The sequence below is a fragment of the Euprymna scolopes genome, chromosome 7, assembly GCF_053919585.1.
Source record: "Euprymna scolopes isolate OS-2025 chromosome 7, ASM5391958v1, whole genome shotgun sequence".
In the NCBI taxonomy this organism is placed as follows: Eukaryota; Metazoa; Mollusca; class Cephalopoda; order Sepiida; family Sepiolidae; genus Euprymna; species Euprymna scolopes.
The window spans coordinates 83,052,581-83,071,888 of NC_136488.1; the positions used below are offsets into that span (position 1 = coordinate 83,052,581).

The window sequence follows — 19,308 nt, forward strand, 5'->3', positions numbered from 1 at the left end:
AGCAATTCTTCCCCTTTTCTCAGAAACATCACTCATGGAATGTGAGAACAAAAGGACAAAATAAAGAAAACAGGAGTCTGCTAAAAGCAAACCCAAATTCCACTTTCTACTCTCCACAATTTACATCAGACTGAATAGACATGCAATGTTATTGTCTTAGCTGAGTTAAAAACTTGATGCATGCAGGGCAAGTGAATGCAAGACCCAACCTAGGCAAATGTATGCGTGCATGTTCGACTGCATCATACGGTATTTATTATCACTTGTTAGTTGCACTTACACTCTCAAGAGAGTTTGGTGTACTATGAAAAAGTAACTTTAAATTAGATTTCTTTTGCATTTCTTTAGGGTGTGAGGAGCAGAAGGATGAGGATTTAATACTGTGGGGGGATATTTACTCCTATGTTGAAACTAGTAATGAAAGAGGAGAAACAGAATAGAGTGAAGTACAATTTTTTGTTCTTAAAAAACAAGCAGCAATAATTGGCCTAAATCGTTGATGAAACAAATTTGTTAAAATAACTTTTCGTTAGAGACGTATCCCGGTATAGGGAAAAACAATTTTAATTTTGTATGGTTAAATAATACATCGTTAACTATTCCATACTTTCAAAAACAGATTGATTATTGTATCTGTACTTTCTTCTAACAGTTTTAATGGTTAAAGTCGTCACATTGCTGTCCAAGCTCACGATTTCAAATTCGCCTCCATCTCTGAAAAAGAGGCTTTTTATTCAAGCTGGCAGCATCTCATTTGCATATGAAGTATTGAGAAATCTCGTTATTTTACGAGATCCATCCACATATAATTAGATGCAGCAGCCATTGTTTTTTTTCTTTTCTTTTTTTTTTCTCGTGATTGGACCCTGTATGCTGTACAAAATCAGTGGTGTATAAGAAATATACCGATTTTTAACCATTATTATTTGCTTATGAGCAATGACCGGCATTCCTATTAAAACTACTATCTTTCTATTATTTTAGATATGACTCATCTCACCAATCAAGAAAATACCAACAATACTTTACTTTTACCCTAATATGATTATGCCATTTAAAATACATATAAAAATGCTATTACCAATATTTTAGTCAATAAAAGCGATAAAGCAGAACCATATAGTTTTCCAAGAAAAGAAATAATTTTAAAAAAATTAATGACAAAAAATAAACAAAACAAACTATTTTTCTAACAAAAAATTGAAGCAAATTTCAAATTAAAAATAAAACTTCTTTTTTTTTTTTATTATTATTTATATTCACCCCCAAAAAGGCAAAATGCCACCGAGAAATAAGAGACTACTGAAAATTAGGGAATAGATAGTTGTTCAGGGAGATGTTTGTTGACATTAGATTTAAATTTTTGTATGTTGGTTCAGTCGGAGAAATAGGAGCAAGGAGAGAATTCCAAAGGAAAGCAATTCAAGAAAAAAAAGATATTAGAGTAGAAAGTTTTCCAGCATCTAAAAACCTCTACCGTGAAGGGGTGGGGTTTTTCTTTAAGTTTAAAACAGCAAAGCAACGGTCACTACCTGCTAATGCATAAATTCCTTTGCTGCAATCTTGGCTTTTGCCAGAAAAATCTCCACTCATTGTCTGAAAAAGAAAGGAAAACATGAATTTAATGGTAGAAAATGGAACAGAGGCTTCGGATTCTTTCATTCGAACATTCTATCAGGCGAACAGGATTCTTCTTTTTTTTATTCAAGCCGGCAACATCTCATTTGCATATAAAGTAACAAGAAATCACGAAATTACTTTTACGAGACCCATCATCATATAATTAGATGCAGTAGCCATGTTTTTTCTTCTTCTTTTGTTTTTTGATTTGTCCTTACAATTTAAATCTGATCGAATACGGTCGTGAAATCTGGTCGTGTTCGTAGATAACTATATTTTATTAATATATACGCTCTCATATAAAGGCATTGCACTGGTGAAAAAATTAATGATTCTCACCTTTACTGTAAAAATAATTGAGTATGTTCAATTATCACCATTGCAAATAAAATATATTATATAAATGAATAAATGGCTACAATATATATATATATATATATATATATATATATATATATATATATATATATATATATATATATAGTGTGTATGTGTATGTATTTAGGCAGCATTCGTTCATTTAAACAAACGTTATTAAAGACAGCAGAGAGCTTCTGTTCGATTATATATTTTTTTTTCTAATTTTCTGATGATTTTTTAGTGTCTAGATCGAAAGGGCCCTACCAGCACTCCTCGCAATAATATTCACATATCCTCCCTGACAATGTCTTCTTAGAAAGACGAAAAGCACCACCGCAGTCAACTTAGAACTACACATAGGACTTACATTAATTCTTTTGATCTAGACACTTAAAAGATTATCAGAAGAATTGAAAAAATTAAAAAAAGGTTTAAACGGAAGCTCTCTATTTTCTTATATATATATATATATATATATATATATATATATATATATATATATATATTACATTCTTTATTAGTTCATCAAAAGTTCAAACAAGGGATATAAAAAATGAAAAAAAAAAGAAGAAAAAACGAATTTTGAACTGAACTTTTTATTTACTCAACCTACATGGACTAAATGCTCAAATTTCTGTCCAGGTTTCAAAGTTCTACATAAAATTTCTCTAGTTCAAAAATATGCATCAGAAGGTTGCATCCTGTAAAACGTTGTGAATATAACAACTAAGATGAAAATAATAATCCAAACAATTAAAATTGTCAATCACCATCTAAAAAAATTATGAAACATAAAATCATGAATATCACACAAAAAATTGTGTTGATAGATAGATTTGGGAAAAAAAACTATGGTTGGCAATGTCTGCAACAGATTTGGAACTTAACCACCCAACACTCTCTCTTTCTTTCTCTTTCTCCCCCTCTCTCTCTCCCTCCCTCCCTCTTTATCAAAAATAATGATAGCATCTCATTCTAATTATACACATTATATCCACACCAAAATCGATCTAGCCTAATGCACACTAATTGATTTAAGCAAAAACAACACATTAAGAATTGTACAATAAAACAAATATGCATACGTGCGTTTTGCCACTTCCGGTTTGTCCATAAGCAAAACATGTAGCCATCCCACCTTCAAATATACAATCTACTAAAGGCCTCGCAGCATATCTGAAAGTTTAAAAACACGTACAACGATCAGATACTTGCAAAATCCAAATCAATACTTGAATTCAAAAGTTTATCTTGATAAATATCTCATCAGATGCAAAGAACACAAAATTCTCAGTTTATAACATTAATTAAGTTTTAATTTACTATTCAAGTTTTAGACTGAAAATCTGCTATGTAAGTTTTTAATCTAAAATGATCCCCTTGCTGAAAAAAAGGGATACTTTTCACTAAAGTCTAGGCGAGAAACAAAGACAGAGGGTCAGTTTTACGTAAAACTGGCATAGAAAACAGAATGAGCCATATTTTTTTTTTTTTTTCAAAAGCTAAATTATTTTTAAACAGTATTTTGTAGGAGATTTATTTCCATCATTTAGGTATTTTGGATAATTTTCTCCAGTTTGGATGTTGCTATTTTCAATTTTAATCTTGAATTCTCTGGCTATCTTCGAGTAGTTTTTGTTGCTTTTTTTTTTTTTTTTAGAATCGGAAATTTATCAATAATGAGAAAAATGATTTTAAAATAATTAAACAAGAAAAAATTCGGCAGGAGTTAGGATGTATTTTATACTCTGCCAGCATATCAACCTTTATTTAGTAAATCTGTAGAGATTAAAATTAAGGATCAAATCTGATCTATTAAATGATCAAAATATTTTAGAGTAAGGCTATTTTTTATAAGTAATGTTTATTTTATCATTAATAATGGAGAGGTTACTTTTAATGATGCCCAAGAGAACATATCCATGATAGAATGGATATAAATTTTAGATCAGTAAATTTTCATTTGGAATAAAGACAATTAAAAATGAAACTGTCACCGAATAACATTTACCAATAATTTGTTACATTCATAGAAATTTAATCAAAACAGCAAAAACTTAATTCATAGAAGTGTTGTTTTTTTTTTTATATCGAATTGAAGTGATCTTACAATCATATGGAAAAGTATTCAGTAAGGACAGGTATTTCAAAAATTTTGTGCAAAATAAAGAAAAATTAGGTTTAAAGTCTAAAAAGTTTAGTTTGCAAATTGATTAATATCATGGCAAAACAATTATTGAACTAGAGTGATTTATAATTTGTATGGGTTTCAGATCTGGTTTACAAGTATCCAATAAACAAAAGCTATGTAAACTCACAAGAAAAACCCAAACTCAGATATATTGTGTATAAGTCAGTTATTGTTGTTGTTGGTGGTGGTGGTGGTGGTGTGTGTGTGTGTGTGAGAGACTGTCATGGAAAAGGACCCTCAAATGCTAGCATCCCCATCGTAGTTTCAGCATATAAATTAAGATCTAACTCCATTTTAGGTGTAGCTATTTTCATCTTCAGCTTTCTGGCTGTCTTTAGATAGCTTTTGTTGAATTTTTTCTTTTTTTGTATAATTGGAATATTCGGTGCTTAATCTGAAAATAATTGAATAAGAAAAAAATTGCGTGTAGAAATAAAATGTATTGCATACACCTGCTCGTATATCAAATTTAATTTAGTAAATATGTCGAGGTTAAAAGAAAAGATAAGATCTCATCTAGTAATTGATCAAGGCAATGTACAAGTAAAGATATTTTTTATAAGTAATATTTACTCCATCATTAATAATGTAGAGGTTTCTTTTATGTCCACAAGAAAATATCCATGAGATAATGACTGTAAATACAATTTCAGTAAACTTTTTTCAATGACTTTTCTGAATTTTTAGATGAGGATTGGTTATTCATATTATTTGGATTCATCGGACTACTGTTCTCATCTTAAGTGTGATTTTCACACTCAGGATGAGAACAGTAGTCCGATGAATTTAAATAATATAAACTTTTATCTATACATATAATAAAATGATCTTGCCTTTTTCCTTCTAAATTCAACAATAATAAGAAAATAACCAAATATATCCTGTGCACATCTTTTCTGCTCAACACCATCACTTCCTATAACGGATTTCAAGAAAATATGTCTATATTTTTAGTTATTACAAAAAAAAAATTACATTTACTCCAAGATTAATGCCTCTCTTAAAATCGTTTTCCAAATAGAGGTTAGCAACCATTTTCCCTCCCTACAAAATATCTACTAACACACTACCACTTAACATCGGGTAACTATTTTACATATATCAAACCATTTCAGCACATAATTCTTTAATTTCGACTGCCTGATAATTACACATTTGTGATGACCGCATTTAGTTTCAACAAACACATTCGATGCTTTAATCTAACAGGCAAGTACATTTCATACATTGATATTTTGCAATTCTTATTTCTCTTAATTATTTATATGCATACATTTTTATTATTTAAATTATTCTTTTATAATTGATCCCGGGCAAATAAAAAATTTTTTGTGTAAAATAAAAATAAATTGGATCTAAGGTCTGCGTTTAGTTTGAAAATAGGTCAATATCATGACATAGGTCACATTAGTCTATTCATTTATTTTTTTTTTTTTCATAAATAATCATTATGTTAGAGTAATTTATAATTGGCATGGGTTTCAGGTATATATGGATGAGAAAAGCATAGAAAGTAAATAGATGTACAGACATTTATATATATATATATATATATATATATATATATATATATACAGCATAATCGCGTTGACACACTGGTTCTTGTCAGATCACCGAAGTTAAGCAATGTTGAGCCTGGTTAGTACCAGATGGGTAATCATTTGGGAATTCTAGATGCTGTATGTGCTCTTTGCTTATCTTGGCATTTGTTTCCAGTCGTCCTGTACATACACTTCACTTGCCACTGGTATTTAACAATGTCGACTCAGGAGAGGTGTAGTTGGAGATTGCACACCTCCTGCCACAAAAATTTCATGCGCAGGCACTCCTATGTGGGTATCCATAGTCTGTCAAAGACTGAAGGATCCTGTGTGTGTGTGTGTGTGTGTGTGTGTGTGTGTGTGTGTGTGTGTGTGTGTGTGTGTGTGTGTGTGTGTGTAGAAGATGCAGCACTGGAGTCTCACTGATAGTTTTATGTGGATGTCATACAAAGTGATCACACACTGCAGCAAATATTACTTTTTATTTGAGTTTTGTATTCTATTATATACATCTGGAATTTTTTTAATGGAAATTGCTCCAGACAAAACATGAAGCCATTTGATGTAAGAGCTAACAAGAATAAAAGATGATTATCGCAAAGACAGGAGATGCCTATCGGCCTTAGTCATAAAAAGATCAAGGCTACAGGTAGGAGGAAAACGATCAACAGGAAGATAAGCCTGCAATTCTTGGAAAGAAGTTACTGGAATAGGAAGCTGTATTTCAATGAGGTATGAAAACAGCGAATTGATGGAGGTCACTAGAATAATAAAATCTATAACCTGAAAATCTCTTTTGCTCTAGACATTAGTTCAAACATTCATGACCTGATGTAAAAAAAAACCCAAACATACACCCCGATTTCACTACAGATATAATAACATAAAAAATAAACTTAAAAAGCTAATGTGCAAAAATATTATCTGTTGTAGAAAATGTACAATCTCCAACAATAGTCATAAGAATCTAAACATAATGCCAGAATTTACAATTTCATTAAAAAAAAAAAAATGATCCTGTCCTACTATGGCATTTACTCTGAGCTAGTCTCATCCTTAAGAAATATTAAACTCACAAGCGGTCCCCAATCACATATATATATTTGTGGGAAATTTTGGTATCAGTAGAAGCTCTCACACGCAGATACAACCTGCAAGCGACTTCCATGGAAAGTTGTCGTCCTTAGTTAGTTACATAGTTCTTATAACCACCACTAATGCTTATGTGGCGCCACTAACTTACTTTTGCCAGACGCATCTAAAAAAAAACAACAAAAAAAAAAACACACACACACACACACACACAAAAGCTCACTCCTTTTTGCAAACATAGGTTTTTAAGCTTAGGCTATTCTGATCGATACATTGGGCATCTTGCCACTGTTGTCGTCAAATACCTTCTATAAGATCAATGGGTCGTTATTGTATGAGCTGAGGGAATTAACAATTAAATCAGGTTTAACATTCGAACATTTACAAACTGTACACTTCATTCATAAGTAAAAAAAAAATGTATGATTGCTGTATTTGCACTGTTTTCACTATCTATACAATAAAATAATAATACTTGAAATCAAAATGTCATGATCGTTGCTTCTAAATCTCGTTTATCCTCTCATCATGTTTCATGACATATTTCAGTCAGGGGAAATAATTTTGACAACGTTATTTTTTGAAGGGAAGTGTCGCCAGCTCCCTGCATACACTGCCCGGTATACCCAACTGGCTACTTATCTGGTACTGACCAGGCTCAATGGTGCTTAACTTTGATGATGTAACTGGTTTTAGAGCATGATTATGTCTTATATTAAAACGATGCTATAATACAAGGGGTGTTCCAAAAGTATGGCCTCCTATTTTTTTTATCTCAAAAACTAAAACGTTGAAGAACTACAAAGACGGGAGTATTACCATTAAAATGAGCGACCTTTTGTGGTGCTCTAGAATTCATTTTTCTACATAGTCATCAACATTCTCAATGCACTTTTGTCCGCCTAATTTGTTGCCTTCGTCATAAAACTTTAGAGCGAGCTTTATCACTCACATCTTTGTCACCACTCTGAAACCGACGAACCCATCTCCTAACTGCTGTCATCAACTGCACCAGCTTCATAAATGTTCAACAGGCACTGGTGAATGTTGATCGGTTCAGTATTTTCTACATAGATGTTATGTGGAGATAGGTAACCAACCCGGAACATTCTACATAAGGAACCGAGTCACCAGATTTCACCGGACGCTTGTAAAAAAAAAAAAACAGAAACTTCTCCCTGAACATTAACATGCTGTATTTGTCTCTATGTAAATACGTGAATAAGCTTCTCTTTCAGTATTCAAACCACAGTGTATATTTATTTATTTCTTTCACAGAATACTTTATCTTTGATTGTTCGAATAATAGGCCACCTTAGGACATATCAAATTGGCGACGGAAACAAGAGGCGAACTCAGTAAAAAAAAAGAAGAAAGTGAGCACGTGGTGAGCGCAAAAAAATAAATAAATAAATAAAAATAAAAAAAATTTCTCAAGGAGTTTATATCCGATTAAGAAAATACTTCTTAGAAAGTGAAAGACGAGTATTCACGCAAGTACAAATACTTTTTATATTCTTATTGGCGTTTTTTCTTTGAACTTTCTGAAAAGTTGACGGAGTTGTTTTGTTTTTGGTTAATACGATAAAACGAATTGTACTGTAGAAATTGTTTTCCTGTTGTCATAAAGAAATTCTTAAAAGAAGTTTACGTGTATTTGAAAAAGACAAAAAGGATCTCTGAAAATTTGTAAACTATTGATATTTTGTATGGTTCTTTGAACATTTCTCAAGTGCTGACAATTTTCTTTTTGTGACGAGATTTGAAGGGGAACATCTTATTTTTTGGAACAGAATTTTCTATATGTTGACTTTGTATTTGTACGTTAAAAAAATGTCTTTGGAACAAATAACAGAGTTAACGAAAACGTTAACTGATCGCTCAGCAAAAATCTCAAATTGAATTTCAAAAACGGATGTTGATTCAGCAAGAACGTTTTGAATCACTCGTCAGTCAGCAAACTACAGAGAATCGTCTATTATGTGAAACTATGTTGTCACAAAAATCTGAAGATGGCACATCTAGATTTTTTTCGGCAGAGGGTATAGCCAACTCTCTAGTGGAGTTCAAATACGACCCAGAACGAGGTGATACGTTCCCTGCCTATTATCATAGGTTCGAGACGATTTTTACAAAAAGATGTGAGAAATGGTCGAACGAGGAAAGAATCACACTCCTATTTCAGAAATTGGGTACGGAAGAAAACAAAATTTACGAATTTGATTTTACCAAAGAAACCGGAAGATATTTCTTGTTCGGAAACTGTTCGAATGTTGTACTCAATATTTGGTGAAAGAGACAGCCTTTTTCATACAAGGTATAAGTGCTTGAACATGTCAAAAGAAGAAACTGATGATATTGTCACATATGTGGGTAAAGTCAACGCCCAGTGTGAACTATTTAAATTAAAAGATTTGTCAGTTGACATGTTTAAGTGTTATATATTTGTTCAGGGACTGACAGCACCGAAGGACAAGGGTTTAAGATCAAGGAGTTTATCGATTATGGAGCAAGATCCAGAAATTAACTTGCAAAAAGTGACAGAAGAATGTTAGAAATTGATAAATGTGAAAAGGGATACCACTAGGATAGAGGGAAAACTACATCTCACGTTCTAATGGTAAAACAAAAACATTTCCCAAGAACAAAGGAAAAAGTTTTGAATGTTGGAGCTGTGTGGGTTCACACTTAAGAAAAAATTACCCTTTTAAAGATCAACATTGTGCCAAATGTGGTTTAGTCGGACACCGAGCTTCCCAGTGCCAAACTAAACAAAACAAAGACAAAAATTTAAATCTAAAGTAAATGTGGTGTTGTCAAAAGAAGAAGTGAGACAAGGAAGTAAAAGAAAATTTGTTAATACCAAAATAAATGGTCACATAGTGAAACTACTTTTGGATACAGGTAGCGATATTTCAATTATCGACGAAGTGACCTGGCAGGGGATTGGGTGTCCAAAACTAGAAAAAACATTTAAAATTGCCAAAGGAGTATCTGGCAAGAGATTAAAATTCATGGGAGAATTTAATTGCAGTGTATCCCTTGGATCAAAAACTTTTTCTACAAAACTGTCAGTTGTTCCAGATATAAATTCTTGCCTTTCTGAATAGATTGGATCGTTTTGTTTGATTTATGGGAGCTACCCATAAATTCATTTTGTAACAGTGTAAGTGTAGCTGAAAAGAAAAATTCCAAACAAAATGAGGATTTTCTTACGGTTTTAAAAAAATTCCCCAGGGTTTTTTCTGAGGGATTAGGTATGCGTACTAAGACCGAAGTGAATTTTGAACTAAAACAAAATGTGAAACTTGTTTTTTAAGCCAAAAAGAAACGTGCCTTTTTCTTCAAAAGAAGATACTGAAATTGAACTGCAGAGACTGCAGGAAAATTGTGTAGTCGAAAAAGTTGACTATTCTGAGTGGGCAAGCCCCACTGTATATGTTAAAAAGAAAAATAAGACGATTCTGGTATGTGCCGGTTTTTCTACAAGCCTCAATGACTGTCTCATGGATCATAGTTATCCACTCACATCCCATGAAGAGATTTTTACAAAGCTGAATCGAGGGAGAATTTTCTCCAAAATTGATTTATCTGAGGCTTACCTTCAGGTAAAAGTCAGTGAAGAATGTTCGAAGTATTTGTGTATCAATACCCACACTCAAAAGGCTCCCTTTTGGTTTGAAAGTAGCTCCAGCGTTATTTCAGCAAATAATCGACACAGTGCTTGCCGATTTAGATTTTGCAATCGCATATTTGGATGATATTCTTGTAAATAGTAGAAATGTGCAGGAACATAAGGAGCATATCAGAACAGTTTTCCAAAGAATTAAGGAATTTGGCTTCAAATCGAGTGCCAAAAAATGTGAATTTAAAAAAAAAACGGATAAAATATCTGGGTCAAATCATTGACAGCTAAGGCAGAAGACCGGATCCTCAGAGAACAGAAGCTATTGAGAGGATGCCAGCAGCTAGCAATGTTGCCCAGTTACAATCTTTTTGGGTTTTAGCACAATATTATGCTATCTATATCCCAAAAATGCATAAGTTGAGAGCAACATTGAACGAATTATTAAAAAAAGGATGAAAGTGGATTTGGTCAAAGGAGTGCCAAAGTGCATTTGAAGAGATTAAGAAATGCCTGCTATCTGATTTAGCACTGGCACACTTCGGTCCACAGAAGGAATTGATTGTGGCATCAGATGCAAGTGATTATGGTATAGGAGCAGTACTTCTCCATAGACTGGAAGACAGGTCAATGAAGCCAATAGTTCATGCTTCCAGATCACTTTGCCTGCAGAGAGAAACTATTCTCAAATTGAAAAAGAAAGTTTAGCAACAATTTATGCAATTAGAAAATTCCATAGATTTATTCATGGCAGGATTTTTACGTTGCAGACTGATCACAAGCCCTTGTTGACTATTTTGGGATCTAAAAAGGCATACCCACTCACACTGCAAACAGACTTCAACAATGGAGCATAATTCTGTTGAATTATAATTTTAAAATGGAGTACATCTCATCCAAAAATATCGAACATGCAGATGGACTATCCAGATTGATTCAAAAGTGTGCAGAAACTTAAGAGGACACAGTGATAGAGGCATTAAAGAGAGGAAAAAGAACTCTCCAGACTGCTGTGCAACACGATTCGAGAGTTACCAGTGACTCTGGACGGCATCAATAAGGCAGCAGAAACAGATGAATTCATTGTAAGAACGAAAAACCAGGTGCAGCTAAATGACAAATCAAAGAAAGACTAAAAAATTTCGCCATTTTCTCTTTGCTTACAGACTTTATTGTATGCAGACAGAGTCGTCATACCAACCACACTACAAAAGCGAATGCTAAAAGAATTCCATAGCGGTCATCTAGGCATGTCCAGAATGAAGGCCTTGATGCGCAGATATACATATTGGCCTAATATGGACCGGGACATCGAAAAAATGGTAAGAGTGTCGAGGGTGTCAGCTAGCAGCAAAGGCACCACTTGTACAGATACAACCGTGGCCAAAGACAGATGCACCATGGACGCGGTTACACATTGACTATGCAGATCTGTTGAATGGACATTACTTCTTAGTGGTTGTCGACAGCTTTACAAAATGGCTGGAAGTGCTTAAGAGTAAACATCCGACATCAACTAGTACTAAAGATGCATTAAAACATCTCTTCAGTCCTTTTGGAGTACCTAAAACTATTGTCAGTGAGAACGGCACCCAATTTACCAGCAAAGAGTTTGAAGAATTCTGCAAGGCCCTATCCATTGACCATTTAACAACTGCAACATATCATCCAAGGTCAAACGGCCTTGCCGAGAGATTTGTTGACACGTTCAAAAGAGCTTTAAGAAAATACCAAGGCATAGACACTGATGAGAAGAGTCTTAAAAATTTTTGTCTGTATACAGGATCACTCCTAACTCAAACACGAATGCCGGTTTGTCACCAGCTGAACTAATGTTCGCACGGAAAATCAGATCCGTATTTGACAGGATTTTACAAAATGCAACCAAGACAACAGCAACGACAGAAAATCACTCAACAAGGTTCTACAAACCTGGTGACAAAATATTCTTCTTGAACTATACGACTGGGAAAAGCTTTTGGGAGGAGGGGATGATTATTAAAAGAATTGGATACATGCTATATTCGGTAAGAAGTAGTAAATTTGACTGTCGCAGGCATATGAATAAGCTAAGACCTAAACACACTGATGACTACAAACAGGCAGAAGATAATGAACTACCCTTAAAGGTATTGTATGACTATTTTAATATTCCTCTACCCATAGCACAACCTACTCCGAGAGTAGTATCTTCTACTCCAGTTCAGAGAGTACCAATTTCACTACCAGCTCCACCCCCTCAAACGGTGTTGAGGAGAAAAAGTACAAGGGCGAAAAGAAAAGTTAACCGACTGAGCTCCAGACCTAAAAACAAACGGTATTAAGCAAAATTCTCCAAGGAAAAATTGGCTTGGGGGGAGGTGTTATGGGGAGATAGGTAACCAACCCGGAACATTCTATATAAGAAATTGAGTCACCGGATTTCAGTAGACCCTTGTAAAAAAACAGACTTACCCCTGAACATTAACACGCTGTATTTGTCTCTATGTAAATACGTAAATAAACTTCTGTTCCAGTATTCAAACCACAGTGTATATTTATTTATTCCTTTCACGGAATACTTTATCTTTGATTGTCCAAATAATAGGCCACCTTAGGACATATCAGTAGAGAAATTCAATGACGCATGTCTGCTTCTTACGCATGTCTATGACAAAGGTTGCTTTCTTAAAGTCTTACACCGGCAATGTCTGCAACAGAGAGATGAAACTTTCAGTCATTAGAACAATGCAATTGCAATCTTCTCTGATCCATTCGAATGGAATAAAAAATAGGAGGCATTACTTTTGGAGCTCCTCTTGTATAAATATTCATGATCCACTGTAAAAAATATGGAAACTTTACTATGGCGATAAAAATGTAAACTTAGTTAAAATATCTAATCTGAAAATTAAGTTTCTTTTTTAAATGGGAAATGTCTAATATCCAACGACTTTCATATAAAAATCAGATAACAAATGTAATGTTAGAATTTAAGGTTTTATTTTTTTTAATCCTCTCCTATCCTGATGTGACATTTATTCTAACCAGCTTAAGCTAACTTCCTCTTTAAAAAAATATGGTGCTTCTTTTGTTGCATAGGAGACGGACAACGCCGAGAAAACATCGAATGTATTGCATACATGCAATTACAGATCTAGGCAAAATCAGATGTAAATCGGATTACTGATGATGACGTCAACTCTACATTCCAATCGAAGAATTGTGTTGATGACGCAATGAGAGAATATATTCTACCAGGATTGGAATTGCTAAAAATGGAGAGCAATAGAACAATTGAAATTTCAAATTGAATGCCAAAATAAGCGGACAGTCAGATTCCGTCAAAGATGTCAATATAAGTCATAAACAAAGGCAGTTAGCCAAAAAGCAGAGAAAGTAAAAGAAAAAGCTAGAGTGACACCATTCATATACTGACCGAACTCTCTTGTCATACTATCACTGTAATATAAATAAACTTGATGTTGATTTAACAAGAGTCTGATTGTTTGATTACAAAAAAAAAACAAAAAAACACGTCTATCAACGTGTATTTACTATTGGTTCGCATTTCGTTAAAAGTACAAACCATAAATGATATAGATGACAATATTACACTTTATTATAAGACCGAAATATTGAATTTCAAGTAAAACCAATGGTATCTATATAACTGTCTAATTTAGTAACATATCCAAAAATCATGAAAAACGATAAGATAGAAAACTAATTATTAATGAAAATAGTTTTTTAAATAAACTTCCAATTTATATATAAATAAATGGCATGAATTCAGGGGAGTAACTGCAGTCTGTCTTGTTAAAATTAATGGCGGATATCATTGATTTGTAGCAGCCCATTACATCCAACCAGAAAAAATGACAGGCAGGAACATTTCACAGAGTCTATGCGTTATTAAAAATGCATAGGAACATGACGTTGTGATGCGACCACACATATACATAAAAGAAAATGTTATGCCCCTCGCTCTTAAATATGGTGATCAGTCCCAAAGCAGCAGGGAGACACTATAGAGGCATTTACCCACCAAAATCAAAGCAATTTCTCTCTGAATTCTCAAGCGCAGTATATGTTCAAGAAAGATCAGTCTTCGTGAGACGTTAAAATACCCATCATGGTTTTATGCGGGCTGCAGACGAACCAATATCCATTGTGAAAATTTACCACATCCAGCAAGAATTCAAACCTCGTTTTAAACATTTGTATTCCAAACCACTGTTCTTACAATATAAACACACACACACACACACACACACACACACACACACACACACACACACACACACACACACACATTCACTTATATGGATTTCAGACTGTTTCCACCATAAAATAGCCAATTGACTCTAAGCCCTCCTACGGCACCATCTATCATAAAAATCAGTACTATCAAGCCTAGTGCCATACACAGTACACACAACATCAGCACACCAATAAGCATTCATTTAAAATGTTCAAACACAAGAAAACACTTATTTTAATACTTCTATCATGTAAATATATGTTATTTATTTTATATAAACTCAGCGATTCCGTGTTCTTTATTGAGTGCCGTCTTTTCCTGAATTTATTTTCAGTTATTTATTTAAGGATGTAAATTGGTAACCCTTCCTATAAATTGATGACCCTGTTTAATTTATTACTGAAGATCCCAAAAAAGCATCCTATAGATTCGTGACCTCCCCTACATCAGTTAAATTAGCAACTCTTATCCCATAGAATCATGAAATCTTCAAGGTTTTATGCAATAATGCAGTAATATTTAAGTAATTGCGGCATGACAATTAAGCAGATATTGCTTTTAGTTGAAATTGACATAAAAAGTAGATAATATTGTTTTTAATGAAAATTCGTTTCGTTGAGTTTCAGATTTCGTTCTTATAATTGTGCCAAAAATTCCTACAAAAACCTAACAGCCAGCCATGGGTCTCCCAAGAATGTGCTGCTGCCATCGCGCACAGAAATCACTTTTTCCATAGCTACCAACGTAATAAATGTAATCAGACTAAAGCTGCTTTCAGGATTGCCAGCAACCACTGTAAAAGAGTAATAAAAAATGCAAGAGAGCTATATGCTCAGTCCATTAAATCCAAAGTAGCTGAGCAGCGGCTTGGTTCCCACCAGTTTTGGCAAATAGCAAACAGAATCCTAAACAGAAGCATGCGTTCTATCCCAACCATCATCAACGGATTTGAGGTAATCTCGTCATCAACTCCCTGTATTTCCTCCTATAACAGACAACATGTATGCAACATACAAATATCTGTGTGTGAGGTCGCCAAGCTAATCAAGAACCTTGATTCCAGTAAAGCAACTGATCCTGACGGCATTCCAATTATAGTCTTGAAAAAGCTTCAACCAGAAGTTGCCCCCATTCTTACAAAACTGTTTAAGCACTGCCTTAAGGAGAAGTGCTTTTCAACACCCTGGAAAACCTCATCAGTATGCCTTGTATTTAAGAATTCAGGTGATAAGTCATATCCCTCTCAGTACAGACCAATAAGTCTCCTGTGTGTCATGAGTAAGCTGCTGGAATCTATATTAAATAAAGAAGTAGTCAACCACCTCAGCAAAAATAACCTTCTTAGTGACATGCAATATGGTTTCCGTTCTGCTAGATCTACAGCAGATGTACTAACGGTTATATCTCATAGGATTAATGAATCTCTCAACAAAGACTTCCTTTATACGGCAATTGCTCTGGCCATATCAAAGGCCTTCGATAAGGTATGGCATAAGAGCCTATTTCACAAGATTTCCAGCTACTTCTAGCTATTAAATCATTTCTCTCTGATAGGCTCATAAGAGTAGTGGTTGATGGGCAGAAATCAGAGGCCCACAGTATTAATGCTGGAGTCCCTCAGGGGTCAATCCTGGGCCCAACTCTCTTCTCGATCTACATCAATGATCTCCCAAAATACATACTTAAATCATCCGTTGACATCTATGCTGATAACACGACCATCTATGGCAACACATGAAAGGACGTAAATGACAAAGTTCTCTCTGATTCTCTCTCCTCTGATCTTGAGTGTGTGGTACAGTGGGGGAAGAGGTGGTTGGTTACTTTTAATGCATCTAAAACCAAGCTCCTATCTTTACATCATCAACGCTCTGATCCCCATCTGGCATCAATTGAAATAGATGGCTCTTGTCTAGGGGAGGCTTCATGTTTTGACAAGCTTCTCTCTTTTAAATTTATTTATTTAATGTATTTTAATTATATATGCGTATAAGTTGTCTTTAACTCTTTGCTTCCATGTAAAATTATCATACGCATGTGCGCTCTCTATAAATAGATACAAAATCCGGGAAAGGAAGCGAAGCCCCATCTACCCTCTCACCTAGAACATGGTTATGCTTACTGGCAAACGTGTCAAATGTAGATGGCCAAAGAAATTAAGCTAAGTGAAATTAATCAATCCTAATCTTACCAAAATGGCAACTGCGTTTTTAAAATTTATTTATTTAATATATTTTAACTATATGCGCATATATTGTCTTTAACTCCTTGCTTCCATGCGAGCCGTTTTCTATTATTTTTTATTTTTTTATTTATTTATTTATTTTTTTTTAGCTTTTTACCAACTGTTTATACCTTCTCTCTTTTAAATTTATTTATTTAATGTATTTTAATTATATATGCGTATAAATTGTATTTAACTCTTTGCTTCCATGCGAGCCGTCTGTAGTTAGAACTCGACTCGAAAAACGAATAGCCAAAATAGGCAAAAGAATACCGAACAGGAGCGAGGATTTATCTTTTTTTTTTTTTTATTTCTACTATAGAAGACAGAAGAACTTTATTTAAGTAGTATACTTAATATCTGCAATCACCGTACGCTTGCTTGTATTAAAGTGTCCTCCATGATATCCATACCAAACCACTGAACTTGGATTATAATTTAACTGTCACTATATTTGTAACTGCAATATACAGAATCTTAGCTGTGATACTAGGGCTAATTTTCTGAGTAGATGCAACACTCTGTGCATGACCTTAATGACTACAATTCCGAATCCCAATGAACTAGTTGTTCCTCCTATAACTGGGGGAAAAACCCTAACAGCTAACTACGAAATCTTAATATACATTTGCGTTTGTCTTACCTGCATGCAAAAAAAAAAAAAATTTTTTTCCGTTTCTTCAAACTAAACCTTACCTGTAACTCAAAAATCCTAATGGAGATCTATCTGTAAATAAATAACCCTTTTTCTCTTCCCACCTAGCCGCCACTAAGCTCCCACATTGCACCGCATTTGTAGTGGAATCGCTAACTTCAAGCCCCCAACCCTCGCATGCAAACTGTCTTAATAGCCATCACTAAACATCTATACATTTCTACCTCTAAGGCATGCATTAGTGCTCATTCCTATCCAGTAAGGGATTTAACAGCCTAAGCACTCAGAGGCAGGTATTTAACAGCCAAAGTACTCAGAAGCAAAGCGATCTGCATTACATAACTGTCTCCTCGAGAGTTTTGCAACGATTAATACGAAATTGAACCGACACTCCTTGTTATGCAAAATGTCCCATGACTCTTACTTGAAAATACCTACAACTTCAACTCTATTCGCACCTACTGAAAACCTGCCCATATATCTATTCACCTAATTACGCATGACTCAAAACTTACTGTTTTATCCATACTATATTGCACTTACATCTTAACCCTCCTATCATCTAAAATAGTTTGGGCACAACTCGTAGCTCAATTCTTAATACCTACTCATACTGTAACATTATCCTAGACCTAAGCTAACATAAATAAAATAAATAAAAAGGGTAAGACTCAAACCACATTATCTCCTCCCTAACAAGCCTTCTTACACTCATAGATGCTTACACTGCATGAACTCCACTCACTCCCTTTATCCATTAACAATTAAATAGCAATGTCCCTAAATCACTTTGAGGAGTGTAACTAATCAGAGATATAACCTCCACAAACTAACCCAGTAACACTAACTAACCACGCGGGGTCGCAGAAATACCTGGATTAGAACCTAGGCGCGGAGCAAACCCTCTCAGTACTGACGGACTCAGTAGGTTTTCCCAGATCATCCGTCTAGGAGAAGGAAAACTCTGAAACTAAACCAAAGGGGAGGGAGGCCTTTTCAGTCTTGGATGACTACCTTCCTAGAACTGGTGACTCAAACAAATTCACCGGTTTGCAAACCTAAACTGCTTAAGGAGTAGATAGGCTCTGTCTATCGCCTGGCTTCCATACTACTTCTTTGCCTATTAGTCAAGCGCAGAGACACTATCTCAGTGATTCGACAGAAACACCCAGTGGTAGATCTTGTTTCTTGGCTAGGGCAACAAACGCCGTTTTTCCCCATTACCAGCACACCCCACCCCTAAAACTGGACATTTGGGAGTGCTTGAGTACGATATATGCCTGAGTAATTAAATTGGGTTGACCTTCTTCTAATGGGTTGAGGGTACCGGATTGACAGTTCCTGGCTGCTGTTCCCAACTGGTAGTACAGGTGCCCTAACTCTTTGGTAGCGCTTAGAGCGGCTGCTCCATCAACAGTTGAATAATATTGGGTTGTTTGTAGTGCCATGACGCGCATGGAAAGGGACCCTGCACTCATCCCCGGTGGGCTTTCCTGAGGCCACAATCCTAATTGGAGAAAGGTCAGCTGATGGTCTACTTGTGATGCATGTCTGATGCTCTGCATAACCTCTTGTTTAGCTCCCCCTTACCTAAACCGAAACTCTTTAAAAAATATGACGATAGTACAATCTAAAAATAAGCTTAAACCAGGCTTAGGGACAAACAAATTCAACTTGCCTCCTCCCTTGAGGCTTGCATTCACAAATATCCGTGGGCTTAGAACTAATTTAGCTGAAGTAGAAGCATTTCTCTTAAC

General features: G+C 34.6%; 1 protein-coding gene across 4 annotated transcripts in view; it reads right to left on the reverse strand.

The window, feature by feature from the left end:
- The window catches only part of LOC145279807 (kinesin-like protein KIF2A), a 152,362-nt gene that overhangs the window by 70,174 nt on the left and 62,880 nt on the right, over positions 1-19,308 (reverse strand). For all 4 annotated transcript variants that reach the window (XM_080131159.1, XM_080131161.1, XM_080131158.1 and 1 more), the window contains 2 exons: positions 3,066-3,156; positions 1,533-1,596 (listed from right to left, as the gene is read on the reverse strand). In XM_080131159.1, the coding sequence (XP_079987285.1) occupies positions 1,533-1,596; positions 3,066-3,156 (155 nt within the window). The remainder of the gene's footprint in view (positions 1-1,532; positions 1,597-3,065; positions 3,157-19,308) is intronic.